This window comes from Vanessa cardui, chromosome 4, assembly GCF_905220365.1.
Source record: "Vanessa cardui chromosome 4, ilVanCard2.1, whole genome shotgun sequence".
Classification (NCBI taxonomy): Eukaryota; Metazoa; Arthropoda; class Insecta; order Lepidoptera; family Nymphalidae; genus Vanessa; species Vanessa cardui.
The window spans coordinates 6,230,076-6,246,993 of record NC_061126.1 but is presented as its reverse complement, the minus strand read 5'-3'; the positions used below and the strand labels follow the sequence as shown (position 1 = coordinate 6,246,993).

At 33.2% G+C, this 16,918-nt stretch overlaps 2 protein-coding genes across 2 annotated transcripts; one reads left to right on the top strand and one right to left on the bottom strand.

The window, feature by feature from the left end:
* Positions 1-646: 646 nt before the first annotated feature.
* On the bottom strand, positions 647-5,258 carry LOC124544317 (NADH dehydrogenase [ubiquinone] 1 alpha subcomplex subunit 9, mitochondrial). The gene is made up of 7 exons (XM_047122814.1): positions 5,100-5,258; positions 4,723-4,916; positions 3,923-4,146; positions 3,606-3,809; positions 2,642-2,803; positions 2,288-2,474; positions 647-943 (listed from the first exon to the last, which is right to left on the bottom strand). Exons 1-7 carry the CDS (start codon positions 5,143-5,145, stop codon positions 761-763), a joined length of 1,200 nt encoding a protein of 399 aa, XP_046978770.1. The 5' UTR covers positions 5,146-5,258; the 3' UTR covers positions 647-760.
* A 1,473-nt stretch (positions 5,259-6,731) lies between these two features.
* Positions 6,732-12,255, top strand: LOC124544436 (synembryn-A). The gene is made up of 8 exons (XM_047122986.1): positions 6,732-6,950; positions 7,028-7,167; positions 7,244-7,712; positions 7,889-8,094; positions 8,218-8,356; positions 9,139-9,382; positions 9,761-9,978; positions 12,057-12,255. The coding sequence occupies exons 1-8, from the start codon at positions 6,870-6,872 to the stop codon at positions 12,210-12,212; spliced, it is 1,653 nt and encodes a 550-aa protein (XP_046978942.1). The 5' UTR covers positions 6,732-6,869; the 3' UTR covers positions 12,213-12,255.
* Positions 12,256-16,918: the final 4,663 nt, after the last annotated feature.

Sequence of the window (16,918 nt, the reverse complement as noted above, 5' to 3'; positions counted from 1 at the left end):
ATAAATGAGTAATAAATTTTTTTGTATGGTTAATGACAATTATGTGAATATAATAAAAATCACTAACAAAACTTCAAGAATTACAGTATAGTTTTATCTTATTTAATTCAAAGTTTGTGGTGAATTAATACAAATCACAGTTAATAAACCTGTATACGATAAAGATGTTACAAAATTTCCTAGTACTTTTACCGCGTGGCCGTTCACACCGCGCGAAATTTCGCGTCGGCGAATTTCCCGGGGCCAGGCGGTTAGAATATGATCGCTGGTAGCCTTATGGGTTATCTAGCTTATGTACTAATGTAAATATATACATATATATATCAAGACATACTACTAACATATATCTGCTTACACAATTTTTACTATCATAGTATCAAGTTTTCATGTCACGGAAACCAGGAATATTTTCGCTCAAATAGATCGCCTGTAATTCGCCGTCAAGATCTACCGGCATTACGTTCAACTTTGTTACAAAATTGGCCCTTAAAACTAAAAGTCCATTTATTTTAACGGCCTACATTACAGCTTTTATTAATTGCCAGTGCTGTAGGCTGAAATTCTTAAGATTTCCTGGATGTAAGAATGTAGAAGTTATATGTACTTATTTAAGATCTGTAGATTTATTGTGATATAAAACGAAATATTTAATAAAACGAAACATAATTTATTCATTTTAACATTCTACAGAGTTGTACCACATGGATTAGATTTGACATGTACAACATTTTACTGAATATATATAATTTAGCAGTTTCTCTTAATATGCTGGTTGAACTTTTGGATTAGGAGGTCTGGGGAACTCTCCAAGTTTGTCAATGTAGTACTGATAGGCACGGTAGGGCTTCAATTCCCATGGCACCTGGTCTTCCATGTTTGTCAGGGTGACTCCAAGATCCTCTAGTGTAGGCATTCCTTTTACAAGAACGTCCGTAGTAGCTTCCTAAACAATAAAGTTAAGCATTACTTATAAGGGTTATTTTGGACACATTAGATAAAATAATTTGACATCAAGTATTAAGTTTATTCTATTTCGATCACGAGAAACTCCATACCAAAGTTTTTTTTTTGGCTATATTGTGCAATAACCATAGTTCTTGAATAGAATGTCATTATTATATTATATATGTCACCGTAAGATTAAAAAATTCGTTAGATTATAATCTGTCTCGTCAAATAATTTTTCTCTATATTGTAATCTATCGAAGTTAAACTGTAAAGGCTCGCGCAAACTATAGCCGCGGCGGGCCTCAACGCATCGCATTGCAAAATTGCGCCAAAGCATATAGCAGGCGCATCGGGCCGCACCGCAACCCAATATCTTATAATCAGTCAGGTTTTGGCTATCTAAGAAGATGGATAGTTCTGACGAAGAGCTTTTTTTATTCAATATGCTGTTTAACGAAGAGATGAAGAAGAAAATAAAAAGAAAACGTAGAAATTTGCAAAGAGAGAAATGTGTATGGTGAATTTCACTCCCTTTTTAAAGATTTATTAGAAGATGAAAGAAAGTTTTTTCAATATTTTAGAATGACATATGAAAAATATTCTGAGCTTCTTGAAACATTACGCCCAGTTTTGAAAAAATAAGTAACTGCTAACGCACACTGAGACGGGCCGTATTGCAATGCATAACATCGCCGCAAAAATACGCCTGGCTAGCGATGCGCCAATGCGTTGCGATGCGGCCCGTTGCGGCCAGCCTGAGGTGTGCGTTAGCCCATACAAAATGTATGAAACTGATTCAGGAGAATTTTTGTTATGCGTTGCGGCCCGCCTCAGTGTGCGCCTATCTTTAGATTACAATTAATCTGTCCCGCGTCAAATTGTCAACTGTTAAAAGTTCTTCCGAGTTGCCGGTCTTATTGTAAGAGCGACCAATCACGACCAGGCCTTATATTTTGTGGTAAGTTATAATCTATCGAAGTTAATTTCAGTGAAAGTATAAAAAGTCTAACCTAACCGAAATATTATGAGCTATTGAAATTGTTTATATTTTATTGCAAATTGAATAAACCTTCACAAACTATCATTTATCTTTAAACCTTTTTCGATTGGAATACACTATAATCACTTAGTTGTTTGAATTATCTATTTTACTGTAGTGGGTAGGCATATAAATACAAAAAATATATTATTATACCATTAAAACTTGAATCGGAAAGTCTTGTTTCCTTTTGGTAACAACAAATTTGATTTGATCATAATTTTTATGGCAAGGTTAAGGCATTGGAGATATTAGGAAATTTATATGTTTTATAATACATGAAAGCATTTTATATTTTACCTTTTCCAAGCTTTCCCAGTGCAGGTTTCCAAATGGATAGGCAGGCGATATCATGTTAACCACCATAACCTTCAGAGGCAATAGAGGGTCGTATTTCATGTCCATCAGGCGGAATCCCCAATTCTCGTCTTTTCTCATTAATTGGTAGAACCAGATGACAAGGTCACGTAGTAGATAACGTTTAGGTCTGAAAAAAGCATGACAAGTAAATTTTAGTAACAGATCTACATTATATTCTGATATTACTATATTTTTTGTTACAAAGAAGTAATATACAAATGAGGTAGTGAATTACGTGTAGTCAACTATTATATGAAAACAATCTTTATTGAAGGTTTACTTTTATTAACCTACCCAACCGCTTGATATGTTAAGCATCTGGTGTCAGGGTCGCGGGCAGCATTCAGGATGGCTTGGGCCACATCACCAACATACACTGGTTGCTTAATTGTTGCTTCACCATTCTTGTACAGTGACATGATATGGCTATGAATGCGCCAAAGAGAAGCAAAAGCTCTAAAAAAAATACAAAGAGATCATGATTAAAACTTACTAAAATATTACAATATTTCTGATTTCTGTGAGGAATGTAAGCTTAATTCACAAGGAACAGGATTCTTTGACCTTGGCCCTTAGTTTTGTGATCTTACTAATTATTATTGTGTAAAATAATTTGTTTATTTTTATCAAAAAGCCAAATGGATTACTGACAGTAAGTGGTCTCATTTATCTATAGATGAGGTCAGGGGAGTGAAGGTGGCATCTTTGGCTAAGGAATTAAGGTCTTATATGTTGTTTACACAATATAGATGTATCACCTTGAATGTTACCTATATCAAATATTAATTTTAAGTGTTCAGTGATAAGTTCATGGTGTAATTTTTATAATAAATATATAAATATACTAAAAGGGCCAAGATAGATTTCAAAACTAAGAATTTTGAATTCTGATTTTTGTTTTTAATTTGCTGATATTACATCTGTTTATAGTTTAATTACCACATTAAACTATGTTTAAAACATTTTATAAAAAAATAAACTGGTTAAATTATTCATCAAAGAACTATATGCCCTATATTCAGGCTCTTGTGGTTCTGTTTGGCATTGTACAATATATCATATTTTTCAAGCAAGATTTTGGCTTTCATGTCTTTAAAATTGAAAGCAAGACACAGCCAAAGTTATGTCAAATAACTGATGTAATTTTCTAGTCAAGCTTGCTTTATTATTTATATATTTAGCATATGTGCCAATTTTTATGTGATATGAAAACGGCAAATAAACACATTTGTAGGTAAAACTAATAAACCTGAAGTACCTTAAGAATCTGTCTTCTGAACCATAGATATCAGAAGCTCTTAGAATTGTTGCAGTAGGAAACTCCTCTCTAACAGCACATTCTCCCAAGTACTTGCTGATTTTATACATGGATGGCTTCTTCATGACAAGAGGAGTTGGATGTTCCTCGGCATTTAAATAAGATAAATGGATGAATCTCTCTACTCCCATTTCTCTACTGATTCTGAAATTGTTTATTTTGAAATAAGCATTTGGAAGGGTTTAATACTGTTCAATGCATTTATAATGATAAGTCAAGGCAGTATTGTAAATAAATCAAGAGTTACTCTTATGTACCTTGCTAGACGCCTGGCTCCATCAACATGTACATCATTAAACTTAAAGTTTTTAGTCTCATAGTCTCTGCCTATAAGGTTAATGACAACATTGGAGTAACGGACTGCTTTAGCAATGGATTCGTCATCTTGTAAGTGAAATGGTGTAAACAAAACTTGACCAAGATCACCACAAACTTTCAACCTTGCGGCATCATAAAAGTCACCTCTATAAGGCAATATCATCTGCAATATAACAATTACTTTAATTACTTGATCTATTTTTACATATTGAGCTAGAGTTCAGAAATGCAACAAAGTTATTTCTATTGGGAGAATTATTTATAGTAATAGTAAGTCCTTTCCATCTACACTATATTTAAAAGAAAGATAAAGTAGTAATTGTATACATTTTTGGTACATATGCTGTAAATTTTTTTAAACTCTTAGTTTGGTTACAATTTGAATATGCACCTATTTCGTGCATATTCAAATTGTAACCAAAGTTATATCATTATATAGTACACTCCATAACAAGAAGTAATCTAATCATAAAAATAAACATTATCAATAGTTTTGATTCAATGACTACACAGGAATTAATGATATTCTTTATTTAATAGTGATATGAAAAAGTTAGGACGTAAGGAAATTAGAATTGCAATTTTCCTTGAATTTTCCTGCACACCTTCAGCTTTCGTTTCCCTGACCTTCCAGCAAATATCTTGAATGTTTGCTTGTATAAAGTATAATAATATAATAAAAAGAAATGAAACATTTAAAGAAAAATATATTTTATATATTGATCATGGAGTCACTGACCTGGGTACCAGTTTTGCCCAGCTTGTTGCAAACATACCGCCCAACAAACCCTGTACAGCCAAACACTGTCGCCACTACTCCATTGAAACTACTACGACCACCAGTTCCTCTCTTGTAAGAGGCCAAATTGAGTTTTCCTTCATTGCTATATTGCGCAGACTTGATGTAAACAATACTCATGTACCCATTTTTAGCTAGTAATTGGATAAAATTATAAACGAAATTAAGTTCTGCATGTTAATGATTATATTCCAATTAATCATAATAGATAACTTATTTTTGTTGTTGAAAAAAATGTCAAATATAAGCAGAGAATTATGTAAGAGCTTTATATTTTTATTATAATAGAAAAATGTGTAATATTTAAGTCAACTTACGTATAATTTTAGTTGCCAAATGGCCTGTTAAAGCTACTGGAGCCATTTTCAGGCCTTTCTGAATTACCTTTAAATGATAAGACCTGAAACCTGGTCGTCTCTGATTCTAAAATATGTAATTCTGTATAGTTTGATTTAAAAGTCAAAATTTTATGTCAGTGTCAAAAATTCAATGACCACAGTACCAACACACACAGTACAGACCCAAATATAGGTTACGAAATATAACTTTGATTGCATATTTTTCTAAAAACCAGGTATAAAATCAATTTCACTAGTAATAGAAAAACTCAAACAATATGCTCAAACTTTGTAGAGTTTATCGAAAAACTTTTTTTCATATGTACTATTTTGAAAAGTACATATATATGTGGAGACCTTAAATAATTAATAAAATTATATGTTAATATTATGTTTATAAATTTATATGCTAATGCATACATACACAATTAATTTTAGTTAGTTAATTTTATTCTCAATCTATTGGCGGGCTGTAATAAGTACTAAGCAATTAACAATACCTTACTCGCCTATGTACTAACAAACGTAGGGTAGTTGGAACTAAGTTGAAATATAACTTGTCACTGAATAATAAAAATATTCAAACTGGATCACGACCATCTTAAGTGCTGCAATTTCGCGGTAGAATATATAATGAGATAGCAATATCTATCTTGAAGCTTTACCATCAAGTAAAATAATTTATTATTTTGTAAGAGGTTTACCTCTCTCTCTCTAACATCATTTCACAGAAGATTAAAATAAAATATTTTTTCTAAATAATAACACCGACTTCAAAGTGATAAATAAAAAGTAATAAAATAATTTGATTTAAACACGTATTATTGAAGTTGGACGATTTTGAGTGAAAAACAAAATATAGAAATATTTACATACGATCTGCCGATTATTTTTTAGAAAAAATATTTTATTTTACTCTTTTTAGTGTTATTTTCTCAAAATAGAAATTAAAAGACCTTACGTAACAAATGGTTACATAAGGCTATTTTTCAAAAAGCGCTGAACCTATTTCAGTAAAACTTATACGGTACCACTTCTGGAGCATGATATATCAAACAATAACATAGCAAAAGAAATGTTTAGTGAACCTGTACTTCTCTTCATAAAAGCTACGACGAAACTATTTCCTAACTCCTAGTAATTGAGGACTTACACCTTCCATCATCAATCAGCAATATAACATTATGATTGCCATAAGCCAATAAAATGCCAATATAACTTGAGAAAATAAAATACACGGTACATGTGCCTATAAAATTTAAGGGTTCCCCTCGATTTCTCCAGGATCACATCATTACACTTTGATATCTTCATCATGGTACCTTTCCAGAAGTATCTTCTTTCTACCTAAATAAAAAAAATCATCAACATCTGTTCACGAATGGCGAAGTAATCGGCGAACAAACATAAAAAATATATATATGTATATATATACCGGTTGAATTGAGAACACTCACGAACACGAACACAGCAGCGCCATTTATACTTCATCCATTTTAAGGCACAGTTTTATTCACATATACATCCCCTTACATCAACAGTAAACTATGGAGAGTTGTATTAGTTCTGTATGATTCTGAAATTGTCAATATTCGTGGGACTGGCATATCATGTCAATTGTCAGTTGTCATATTTATCATTTGTAATTAAAATTGGTCTCTGTTTTCATTTGATTCCTGTTAAAATTATAATCAACCTCGAGATCAATTAAATTTAATAAATAAAAAACGGTATCACTATACTATAATTATGAACGAAGACGAAATAACCGTTTTAAGTGGTAATAATTTCAGTGAAATCATCCAAATATTAGAGAATTTTTTAAAAGTTGTAAGTTTTTAATAGTGTAATTCTTTAGTTGTTATTGATTTAAATATTAAGACTTTAAATTTTAAATGTATTTTCAGAATGACAACGTATTTTCGTTTCCTTTCCTATTGGCGAATAACAGACGTGTTTCATTATGGGCAGCATTATTTCAACATCTTCAATCAAAGTCCTCGGAAAGTATTCATGTTCTTTGCTTAACTACAATAAGGCTTTTAAGGTAAATTTTAAAATTTTATTTAAGTATTGATTTGTTGTAATGAGCATATTAAAATGTTATTTTCATTCTAATTCAGCCGAGATAAAACTGAGCTTGAGAGTTTGATCTGCGAAAAATGGATTATAACATTAATAGAAAAGGCAGGTTTGTTCAATTTTGTTGATCCCGAGGATACAATGGATGTTGATATGCCTGTGAAGGAAGTGGTAGTTGAAGCATTGAAATGTTTGTGCAACATAGCTTTCAACAGTGAAGTGGCTCGGGCTTTGTGTGCCCATACAAGCATAGCACAAGGTCTAGTGGCAAGACTGCGGTCCTATAAAGAAATATCCTTTAAAGATGAGATAATGCTTTTTGATATGAAATTGCTATTCATCTTGACAGCCTTAAGGCAAGACATAAAGGCTAAAATAAAAAATGATTTACATGGAATGGATTACTTAATAAGTTGTTTGAATGAGCTTGTTGTCGAAGCAACTGAGCCACAAATGGAGGTAGCTGGAGTGAGTGATGTAATTGAGGGATCCCATAACTGTTATTTACAGGTAATTTTTTTTATTTAATAACAACAATGAGTATTCAAAATATAGGTTCTCATCTAGTGGTAGCATTATAATCAATAAAATTATGTAATGTTTGTTTTTAATGAGATTGTAATTAACCATTTTTAATTTTAATTTGAGGTATAACCTATATAATTTTTGGTATTTTATTTTGCCAGGAAAACCAACAAGCAATAATGTGTGAAATATTGAAGACACAGTTCAACCTTATGTTGCATTCTGGTTCTGAGGAGCCAGTGAGTGAGGAAGATGAAGGAATGTATCTAAGATTAATGCCAGCATTAACTACATTACTGTATGCTCATGTTCCAACACAAGAGAAGTTAATGGAGTTACACAGTAACATTGCTAACTTATTAACCAGGTAAGCCAAATAATCTATTTTATCATTTATTTGGTAATATTAAATATTATTAATTAAACTTTTTTACTTAGTATGATGTATATCATTCATAATGTAGATGTTTGATATGATTTTTTTTTCTAGTGTTCCACCAGTTTTCTATCAGTATTTGACACCAGAGTTGAATGATGGAGAAACAGCACAAAATATATATGATGGCAGAAACATGGATGCTTTACAAGCCTTGCTCCAGCTTTTGCAATATAGGCTCTCAATAACAACTGTAAGAATATTTAAATTACATAGAATTTGTTAATAAGTGATCATTAATTTCAATTATCAAACTTTTTTTGTTACCACCAAGTACAATGTGAGTCTTCTTTGATTACCATAATATTATACAATATTAAGGTGATCAAAGAAATTGTTCTATGTTTACCTTAATTGTATACTTAAGTAGTAACCTAATTAACATGTTAGTATCAGCTACCTTGACTTACATCAAGAGTAGTGTACTCATCCATCTAGCATTTTAATGTACATTACATTTCGGAATTAAAACCATAACAGCCAGTTAACTCTTGGTATACCCCAGGTAGGAGTTAAGTTTGTTAATGAATAAAATGGAGTTTTTACATAGTCCAATATTTGGAGGAAATATTTACCTTAACAGTATTTACCTTAACAGAGTTTTGAAAAAAAAAACAATTCTGTGATCCCAAGTCTAAGTGAATTATAGTGTATAAGAATATCACAAAGAATATAGGGAGTTAAACAGTATTACTTACTAGTATTTGTAATCTGACATGTTTAACAGTTGTTGTTCTATTTCAACTTATTTAGACAACAAACATATGTAGAGATGGCCAAATGATTTTTCAACCATACCAATGGAGTAACTAAAGTAGAGTTTACTAGTCAAATATTTCAGTCTGAATTAAGATTAAATAAAATTAAAATCAAACATTTTAATGTTTTATAGAAAATCTATTTTATTCCATATTTTTGTTAGTTCATTATAATTTTTATTAAATGTACAAATAAAGCATTATTATTTTGTTACAGAGTACCAAAAATCAATATGAAAACCTGTCTCCGATTCTTACCGTTTTGAACAAAAGTTCTCGCGGTTGTCGAGCTCAACGAAAGTATTTAAGGCAAGTTGTGCTGCCGCCCTTACGTGATGTCTCTAGACCCCCTGAGAAGGGACATACACTTCGTAATCAGCTGTGCCGGCTTCTTACTACGCCTGTAACATCTGTTAGAGACCTGGTCGCAGAGTTTCTTTTCATTCTATGCAAAGAAAAGGGTGAGTGTTATTAATGAATTCAGTTTATCATTATTGTAACGAGCCGTGTATCTATAGGATATTTCATCGGAAACTTTATTTAGACATTTGTCGAATTTTCTTATTAGAGTGTACTTCCCATATCCTCATTTAAATGTGTTCACTGCAAACTAATAAAACTCTGGATATAGTTTTTAATAACTTGCATAAAATCCTAAGCTTAATCTCCTTGTATTTATTATGTATTTTTTAGATTCGTTACCTTTGATCTGTCATCACGGCACTTATCTCATATACACTAATATCTCATGTGTGATGAGCAGATGGAAGTCTTTGATGATGATGAAATCGCTCAGAACTACTATTCTATGACTTAATATAACAATATGCTTTTTCTAGTGGGTCGGATGGTAAAGTATACAGGATTCGGTAACGCGGCCGGTCACTTAGCACAAAAGGGTTTGATGGGCAGCAGCCGCGGCCCCGTGCTGTACTCATCCAGCAGCGAAGACTCCGACACTGAAGAGTACTTGGAAGCTCAACCTCGCATCGACCCAGTCGTGGGCTGCACGAGGCCGCCTCGCTCGAATCCCTTCGAGGGCATGACCGATGAGCAGGTAAACATTAGTTTGTGACTAATAAAATAACGGGAAGGACATATTATCCATTCAAGCAATGGCGGCGCAAGATCGAATCTTAATATGGGCAAGATACAGTTTGCGAGGCCCTTGTTTTTTTTTTACAGTACTCTGATCCCAATGTTGTGTTGTACTTTTTTTTGGGCCTTAGGTTGTTGGGCCCATACCGCCCACGCCTTACGCCGCCACTGGATTCAAGCAGTGGAAGTAAGATGTTGTCTCTTGTAATTAGTTTAGGGCGTTGGTTATTTTGTGTCAGGCACAAAAAGTAGCCTATGTCCTTTCTTGGAGTTTAAATTTTCTTCATACGAAATTTCATCAAAATCGGTTCAGCGGTTTTGTCGTGAAAAATCGACAGACAGACAGACTAATATGAATATAGATTTAGGATGATGTAAATATTAAATATTATTAAACACGTATTTTTTTTACAAATGACGTATTTGGACATAGTTGAACAATATGATAGACCATTTGTATTATAGATCATGTGTATTTGTGTATAGTGTAGTGACTGACGTTTTTACTTCCCTACCACGTGTGTCGAGTAAAAATGGCGGCTACACTCAATCGACTGAATGCGTCAATAGATCGTTTATGTTATTTCAATTGGCAAATTATTATTTTTTGTTAGATATTCTTAAGGCAGCCGTTGTTATTCGTATTAAAACTAATTTGAAATTTCGCGTGTGTCATTTTAATGTGAGCAATGTTTAACTAGCGATCCCCGTTTTGCACGGGTGCAATACGTCAGTAAAAAACAAATTATGTAGTATTTTTAGTATCAACTAAAAATACTACATAATTTGTTTATTTACGACATCAATAAAAATTACTGCATCAAAATACGTTGCGTAATTTTTAATTTGTAAGCATACATCCCTATATATGTCCCTACATACAGCGGTCAGCACATTTGTTTTATACTATGAAATGATAGTATCGAATAGGTAGCGGATATTTGCTTGAAAATCATTTCTTTGCGTACAATTCAATAATAATGATAATATATCTTGGTACTTACGTCAAACCACACAAACGCTAACCGCAAGATTTCATTGGATTCACGTTTGACAAGTGTAAACTTATACGTGAAATCGATACAGATGTTTGAGTTTTCGTAAAATATATATTCTTACTAAATAGTTTCGCTCGCAGCGTTATTCGTGTTTTATGGGCCATCCAACAACACTCGCATTTATAATATTAGTAAAAATGTTTTGAATCTATTTTGCAATATTTTTATTTTAATCTATATTCATATTATAAATGTGAAAGTAACTCTTTCTATCTGTTTGTCGCTCATTCACGACCAAATCGCTGAACCGATTTTGATGGAATTTGATATGAAGCAAACTTGAACTGCAAGAAAAGACATAGGCTACTTTTTTGTCTGATACATGACAACAAACAGTGGCGTAAAAAGGGCGGTGGCATCGGTGCCCAGGCACAGGGGGTAGACTCTTGGGGGCGCAAGAATAGACAGACTGGGCAGGACTATTGTTTTTTTGTTTTGCTCTTGTTAAGATACCGCTGAGCCCCTAGTACTCGATTCCAATACAAACATTTTTTTGGCAGCGCACGAGCATATTTGTGTTTAGTGTTTATCGTTAATGGTCAACGCATTTTCAGGAGTGATCCTGCGTTTAAGTTTTAGTGAGTGAGACTGTAAAATAGGCACAGGGTCTGCTTAAATAGGGCGCAGTTATAGAAGCTCGCACAGGGTGCAGAAAAGGCTATTTACGGCACTAACAACAAACACCCTAAAACCCGAGCGAAGCAGCGGTCGACTAATAGTTTAATATATAATCTTATCGCTTATGTTATGTTTTTGAAATAAGGTAAATCAGAGTAGCATGTTAACCGCCAGCCGTACGCGTCGTATGTTTTCAACTAGTCATCATTGACGATTTATCGCATCTGTAATATCACCAAGCATTAAGACGTAAAGAACACGCTTTACAATATTATTATAGCAAGGGTACAGAGATAATACAGTAATAGATATACACAGGTGGTGTTTTGGATGGAAAATATATATATTTGATGACTTTTAGAAAGAATACGAGGCTATGAAGCTGGTGAACCTGTTCGACAAGATGTTGTCGGAGGGCGCGGTGAAGCCGGCGCGCATCGGGCCCGACGGCCGCCCGCAGCCGCTCGACCACGTGCTCGACATCCGCGAGCGCCCGCCCAACCGCCCGCAGTCCTAACTCGCTAGACCCCCCCCCCCCGCGCCGCAGTCCTAACTCGCTAGCCCCCTCCCCCCGCGCTGCAGTCCTATCTCGCTAGCCCCCCCCCGCGCCGCAGTCCTAACTCGCAAGCCCCCCCCCCCCCCGCGCCGCAGTCCTAACTCGCTAGCCCCCCCCGCGCCGCAGTACTAACTCGCTAGTCCCCCCCCGCGCCGCAGTCCTAACTCGCTAGCCCCCCCCGCGCCGCAGTCCTAACTCGCTAGCCCCCCCCGCGCCGCAGTACTAACTCGCTAGTCCCCCCCCGCGCCGCAGTCCTAACTCGCTCGACACCCCCCGCCCCCCCCGCTACCGACGCTACCCGACATCATATTCCATATATAATATCAAATCTAGCGATTGATATCCGTAGAAGCATGTGCGGTTAGTATTCATTCGTCACGTTGAATTATATTAAAAGGAAAGCATAGAAAACAAAAATAGTGAGTTCGCTTTTTGATTAAATATATTAATTATAGGTAACAATGAGATATTCTCTAATTTAAAAGATACCGCCTTTAAATAGGTTACTCTTGTTTGGACTTGATTAGAAATATGTCGTATACATTGATTTATCATCAGTGTTAAAAGTTTATGATATGCATTCCTCTCGTTTACTAATATCATTCATTCAATTAAATTTCTTGAAATTACAATTGATATCAATGTAAGGCTTTTATAATAATTTATCAATGAAATGATATCTGTGAGCCATCTATCGGCAGATATGGAATATTAGAGATTTTGCTACGTCACGTGCTCACGTTCGTGCACGCTACGTGCGTGGACGCTACGAACGGTTGATATGATTTACACTTACGACATTGTAGAAGTCTTGTTTCATAATCATTGTTACGGTCCGACTAGGAAAATGTCGTTATTATGTGTGAACATTTATAGAAAATCTTCTTTATATAAACGAGTAAACTATTTGATTGACAAGATTTTAGTAATCTGTAATGATGATATGATGTAACTATGGTGTGTTATTTGTGTACCAACCGAATTTGTAACGATATGTTACATTATAAGTTGATGTTGTGGTTGTCATGTTCATTTTTATTCAACACAGACGAATCAATATGTAAACAGTTTTACTTCACCCATTACATAATTCACGACCTGAGATGGCCCAGTGGTTAAAACGCGTCTTAACGTCGCATCCTAACCGATGATTGCGGGTTCAAACCCAGGCAAGCACCACTATATATATATGTGTTTATAATTCAAACATCGTGAGGAGACCGGCAATTGTCTAATTTCATCGAAATTCTGCCACATGTGCATTCCACCAACCCGCATTGGAACAGCGTTGTGGAATATGTTCGAAACCCTCTCCTTAATGGAAGAGGAGGCCTTATCTCAGCAGTGGGAAATGTACAGGCTGTTACTTTACTCTTCATAATTCATACTAAAATCGTGTTAGCATAACGTACAAACTTTTTTTTAAATATTCAAAGAGACCAGTTATTGTCTCTTCATTGTCTATGACACAAAAAAACATTTCAATATAATTAATGCTATTTCTATTTCATATATTTTTGTTCATGTATATTGTGTAAAATATATTATGTACTTGTAATTAGTAAATCGACGGGCTGTTATTCAACAATTCTTTATTAATTATAGCAAATTAAATATTTAGATTTTAAAAGGTCTTCGCATCGCATAGAGTAGTCGCTGTTTGGTGTTTGTCTTTGTGCACTTTGAAATAGGATAGGCCAAAGTTATATTTTATTTATAAGATTTTCTAGTTATACTAGTCACTATGATTATTTAATTATATAATTAGATTTTCTTGCAGAGTATATGCATTGTTTATTATATAAATAAATTTGTAACTTTTAAATATCACTAGATTTTGATCTAGAACTACTAATATTAGTCGAATTACGAAACTAGATAATATTTTCAAAGACGTTTTATTCAATTTAGATGTATCTTTTTTATATCTCTTAAATTTAGAATTAAGATATGGTTAAGTATTTGCTAAAACAGATTGTTTTAGTAAAATTTTAGTAATTTTTGATTATTAAATGTCTTTCTAAGCTTTAAGTATTTTAAAATAAATATTTAAATTAACTAAAGATGCTTGTTTTATTTCACGTTCTATGTGTTTATGTATTGTTGTATGAAAATATTTATGTAGAAAATATATTACGTATTTATTCTACAATAGTTCGAACTGCAATTCTCTTATTGCTTTAAGAATCTTATATCTTTTTATGAGTCGAGATGGCCCAGTGGTTAGAACGTGCGTATCTTTACCGATGATTGCGGGTTCAAACCCAGGCAAGCACCGCTGTTTCATGTGCATGTAATTTGTCTTTATAATTAATCTCGTGCTCAGCGGTGAAGGAAAACATCGTGAGGAAACCTGCATGTGACAAATTTCATAGAAATTCTGCCACATGTGCATTCCACCAACCCGCACTGGAACAGCGTGGTGGAATATGTTCCACACCTTCTCCTCAAAGGGAGAGGAGGCCTTTAGCCCAGCAGTGGGAATTTATAGGCTGTTGTTGTTGTATATCTTTTATACAAAGGTTTTCTGGGAGAGATTTCTTTCGCAGAGATAAGATCTATTTTTGTACACATAACAAATCTTACTTTTGTCTATATGGGTGTTTTAACTCTCGGTACACAATTAGGGGTGTATTAGATTTGCCTGCTCAGTTGAGACATGGAACATTTCCATTGATGTAAGTAAAGAACGAAAATTGAATAATGTATAAGACATAAATAATAAAAAAAAACAGAGTAATATACCTAAATGAGTTTTGGTTAATACAAATTTTGTGTACGTTGCGTTTAGTGTTAGTCCGTTCCTTTGGATCGTATCTACCGTAGATACGGTCCAAAGGAACGGTAATAATGATCTATATGTAGACAACGCGTGTTTCCAATAGGATTTCACACAAATACCTAAATATGTTTTGTGGTGGTATATGGTCCCTCAAAAATGTGTAGTGATTAGCCACCAAAATCGTGCGATTAGACCCCGTTAGTAGTAGTCAGTTTTTTCATTGTGGGGTTTCCGAAGTCTAAACACGAATACTAAGAAGCCGTAAACAAAACGTGAGCAGCTGATACTTGGATGTATTATTTACATGTGTATGTAATTTTAAAAAAGATCAACTACTGGGTTACTTACCGGATCTTCTCGGTAGAATATGGATTCCGAACCGGTGGTAGCTACACTTAGGTATTATAGTTTGTTAAATGACGAATCAAAAGTGTTTGTAATAGCCTCCTTGAATAAAGTATATTTTGATTAAAAACCTTAAGTTCATTACGTAGGTTTTCTTGTTTGGGTGAGTTGAAAATCAGATTAATAAAATAGTTATTATTTTAATAAACAGTACTTGTAAATGTATAAAGGATTAACTTCAGATTCATATTTCAGAATTCAATTTTTACTATAACTTTCATTCATTTTTTACCCCTTACAAATTGTTCGAAGTATTCAATAATGTTACGTATTAAATGTACATGTTAATTCACCCTTAGCATTCAAGATTCGTTCATACATTCGCATTTCACAGTTCAGCCCCGCAACTCGCGAAGGGCGGGCGGCTTTACGTGCGTGCACCTTTTAAAACGAATTAATCGCGATGATTTATTTAAAATAACTGAATAAAACTCAAAATTATAGTAATTTTACTTAACTAAAATTAAATATGATAGCAAATATTATTAATTTGTGAACTAAATAAGTGGGTTAGTGACCTTTCTTTGTTTAGGCTAGCGTTTCGACCCTTTGTTTGTTAAGTAGGATTACGTACTTATTAAATTTCAATATGTTACACAGTCGTGTCAAGACGGATTTAGAGGGATATGCGAGGATTGCTATATTGTTTAAAGGAAATAAATATCTATATAAATAAATAAATAAATAATAATCTATTTGTAATTTGGTTGTTTATTCTTTCTTGCATAATAACGTTGACTTTAAATATATACATATTAATATAATATATTTTATTTGCATAAAAATGTAGTTAAAAAAAATCATCCGTTAAAAGTGTACCTAAAGGAAAAAGTAATAAAATATGAATCTCCCACTGCTGGGCTAAAGTGTCCTCTCTTTGAGAAGAAGGTTTGGACCTGATTTAAACGATAAGAGTTACCTAGTAGCTAGCCTATATAGTTTTATTAATTGTAAAGAGATATTTTATCTGTTATTTTTTTAATGTAGACATAAACTATTTACTGACGACTAGCTTTTTCTCGTGTTCCAGGTTTATCAAGTTTTTCCCGTTTTTTCTCTCAAAGTTTTTCAATTAAATCCAGTTCAGTGATTTAGTCAAAGAAATTAATAATATATGTTTTTAAAATTTATGTTTTCCGTTCATTGGTTGCTAGCTTTTATAATACTAAAACCATTTTGTATATATTCTGACAAAAATAATTAAGATTTAATGTTATTCAACTTTAAAACAAACTATTACATAATTTTATAATTAACTACAGCTCAATATTTTTTTATGATTTTATTTAATTTTTTATAAAAATATAGGTAATTTGATTTTAAAATTACAAGCCTAAATATAATTTTTCTAAACAATAGGACTAAATTTTTATGTTTAATTAAGGACATTTGGTATTAATGTTTATTAGGAATTAACCTAAAAACTTATAGCTTCAAATTACTTAAAGATGACAATACTATTTACAAAACAATTTATATT

What these genes read in the sequence shown, in the direction of transcription:
- LOC124544436 (XM_047122986.1), top strand. Translation starts at nt 6,870, where the DNA reads ATGAACGAAGACGAAATAACCGTTTTAAGTGGTAATAATTTCAGTGAA. An exon ending in CCCATAACTGTTATTTACAG is followed by an intron (nt 7,713 to 7,888) that starts GTAATTTTTTTT and finishes TTATTTTGCCAG; the next exon opens with GAAAACCAACAAGCAATAAT. An exon ending in ATAGGCTCTCAATAACAACT is followed by an intron (nt 8,357 to 9,138) that starts GTAAGAATATTT and finishes ATTTTGTTACAG; the next exon opens with AGTACCAAAAATCAATATGA.
- LOC124544317 (XM_047122814.1), bottom strand. Translation starts at nt 5,145, where the DNA reads ATGGCTCCAGTAGCTTTAACAGGCCATTTGGCAACTAAAATTATAC. An exon ending in TTTGGCAACTAAAATTATAC is followed by an intron (nt 4,917 to 5,099) that starts GTAAGTTGACTT and finishes TCCAATTACTAG; the next exon opens with CTAAAAATGGGTACATGAGT. An exon ending in ACTGGGAAAGCTTGGAAAAG is followed by an intron (nt 944 to 2,287) that starts GTAAAATATAAA and finishes TTTATTGTTTAG; the next exon opens with GAAGCTACTACGGACGTTCT.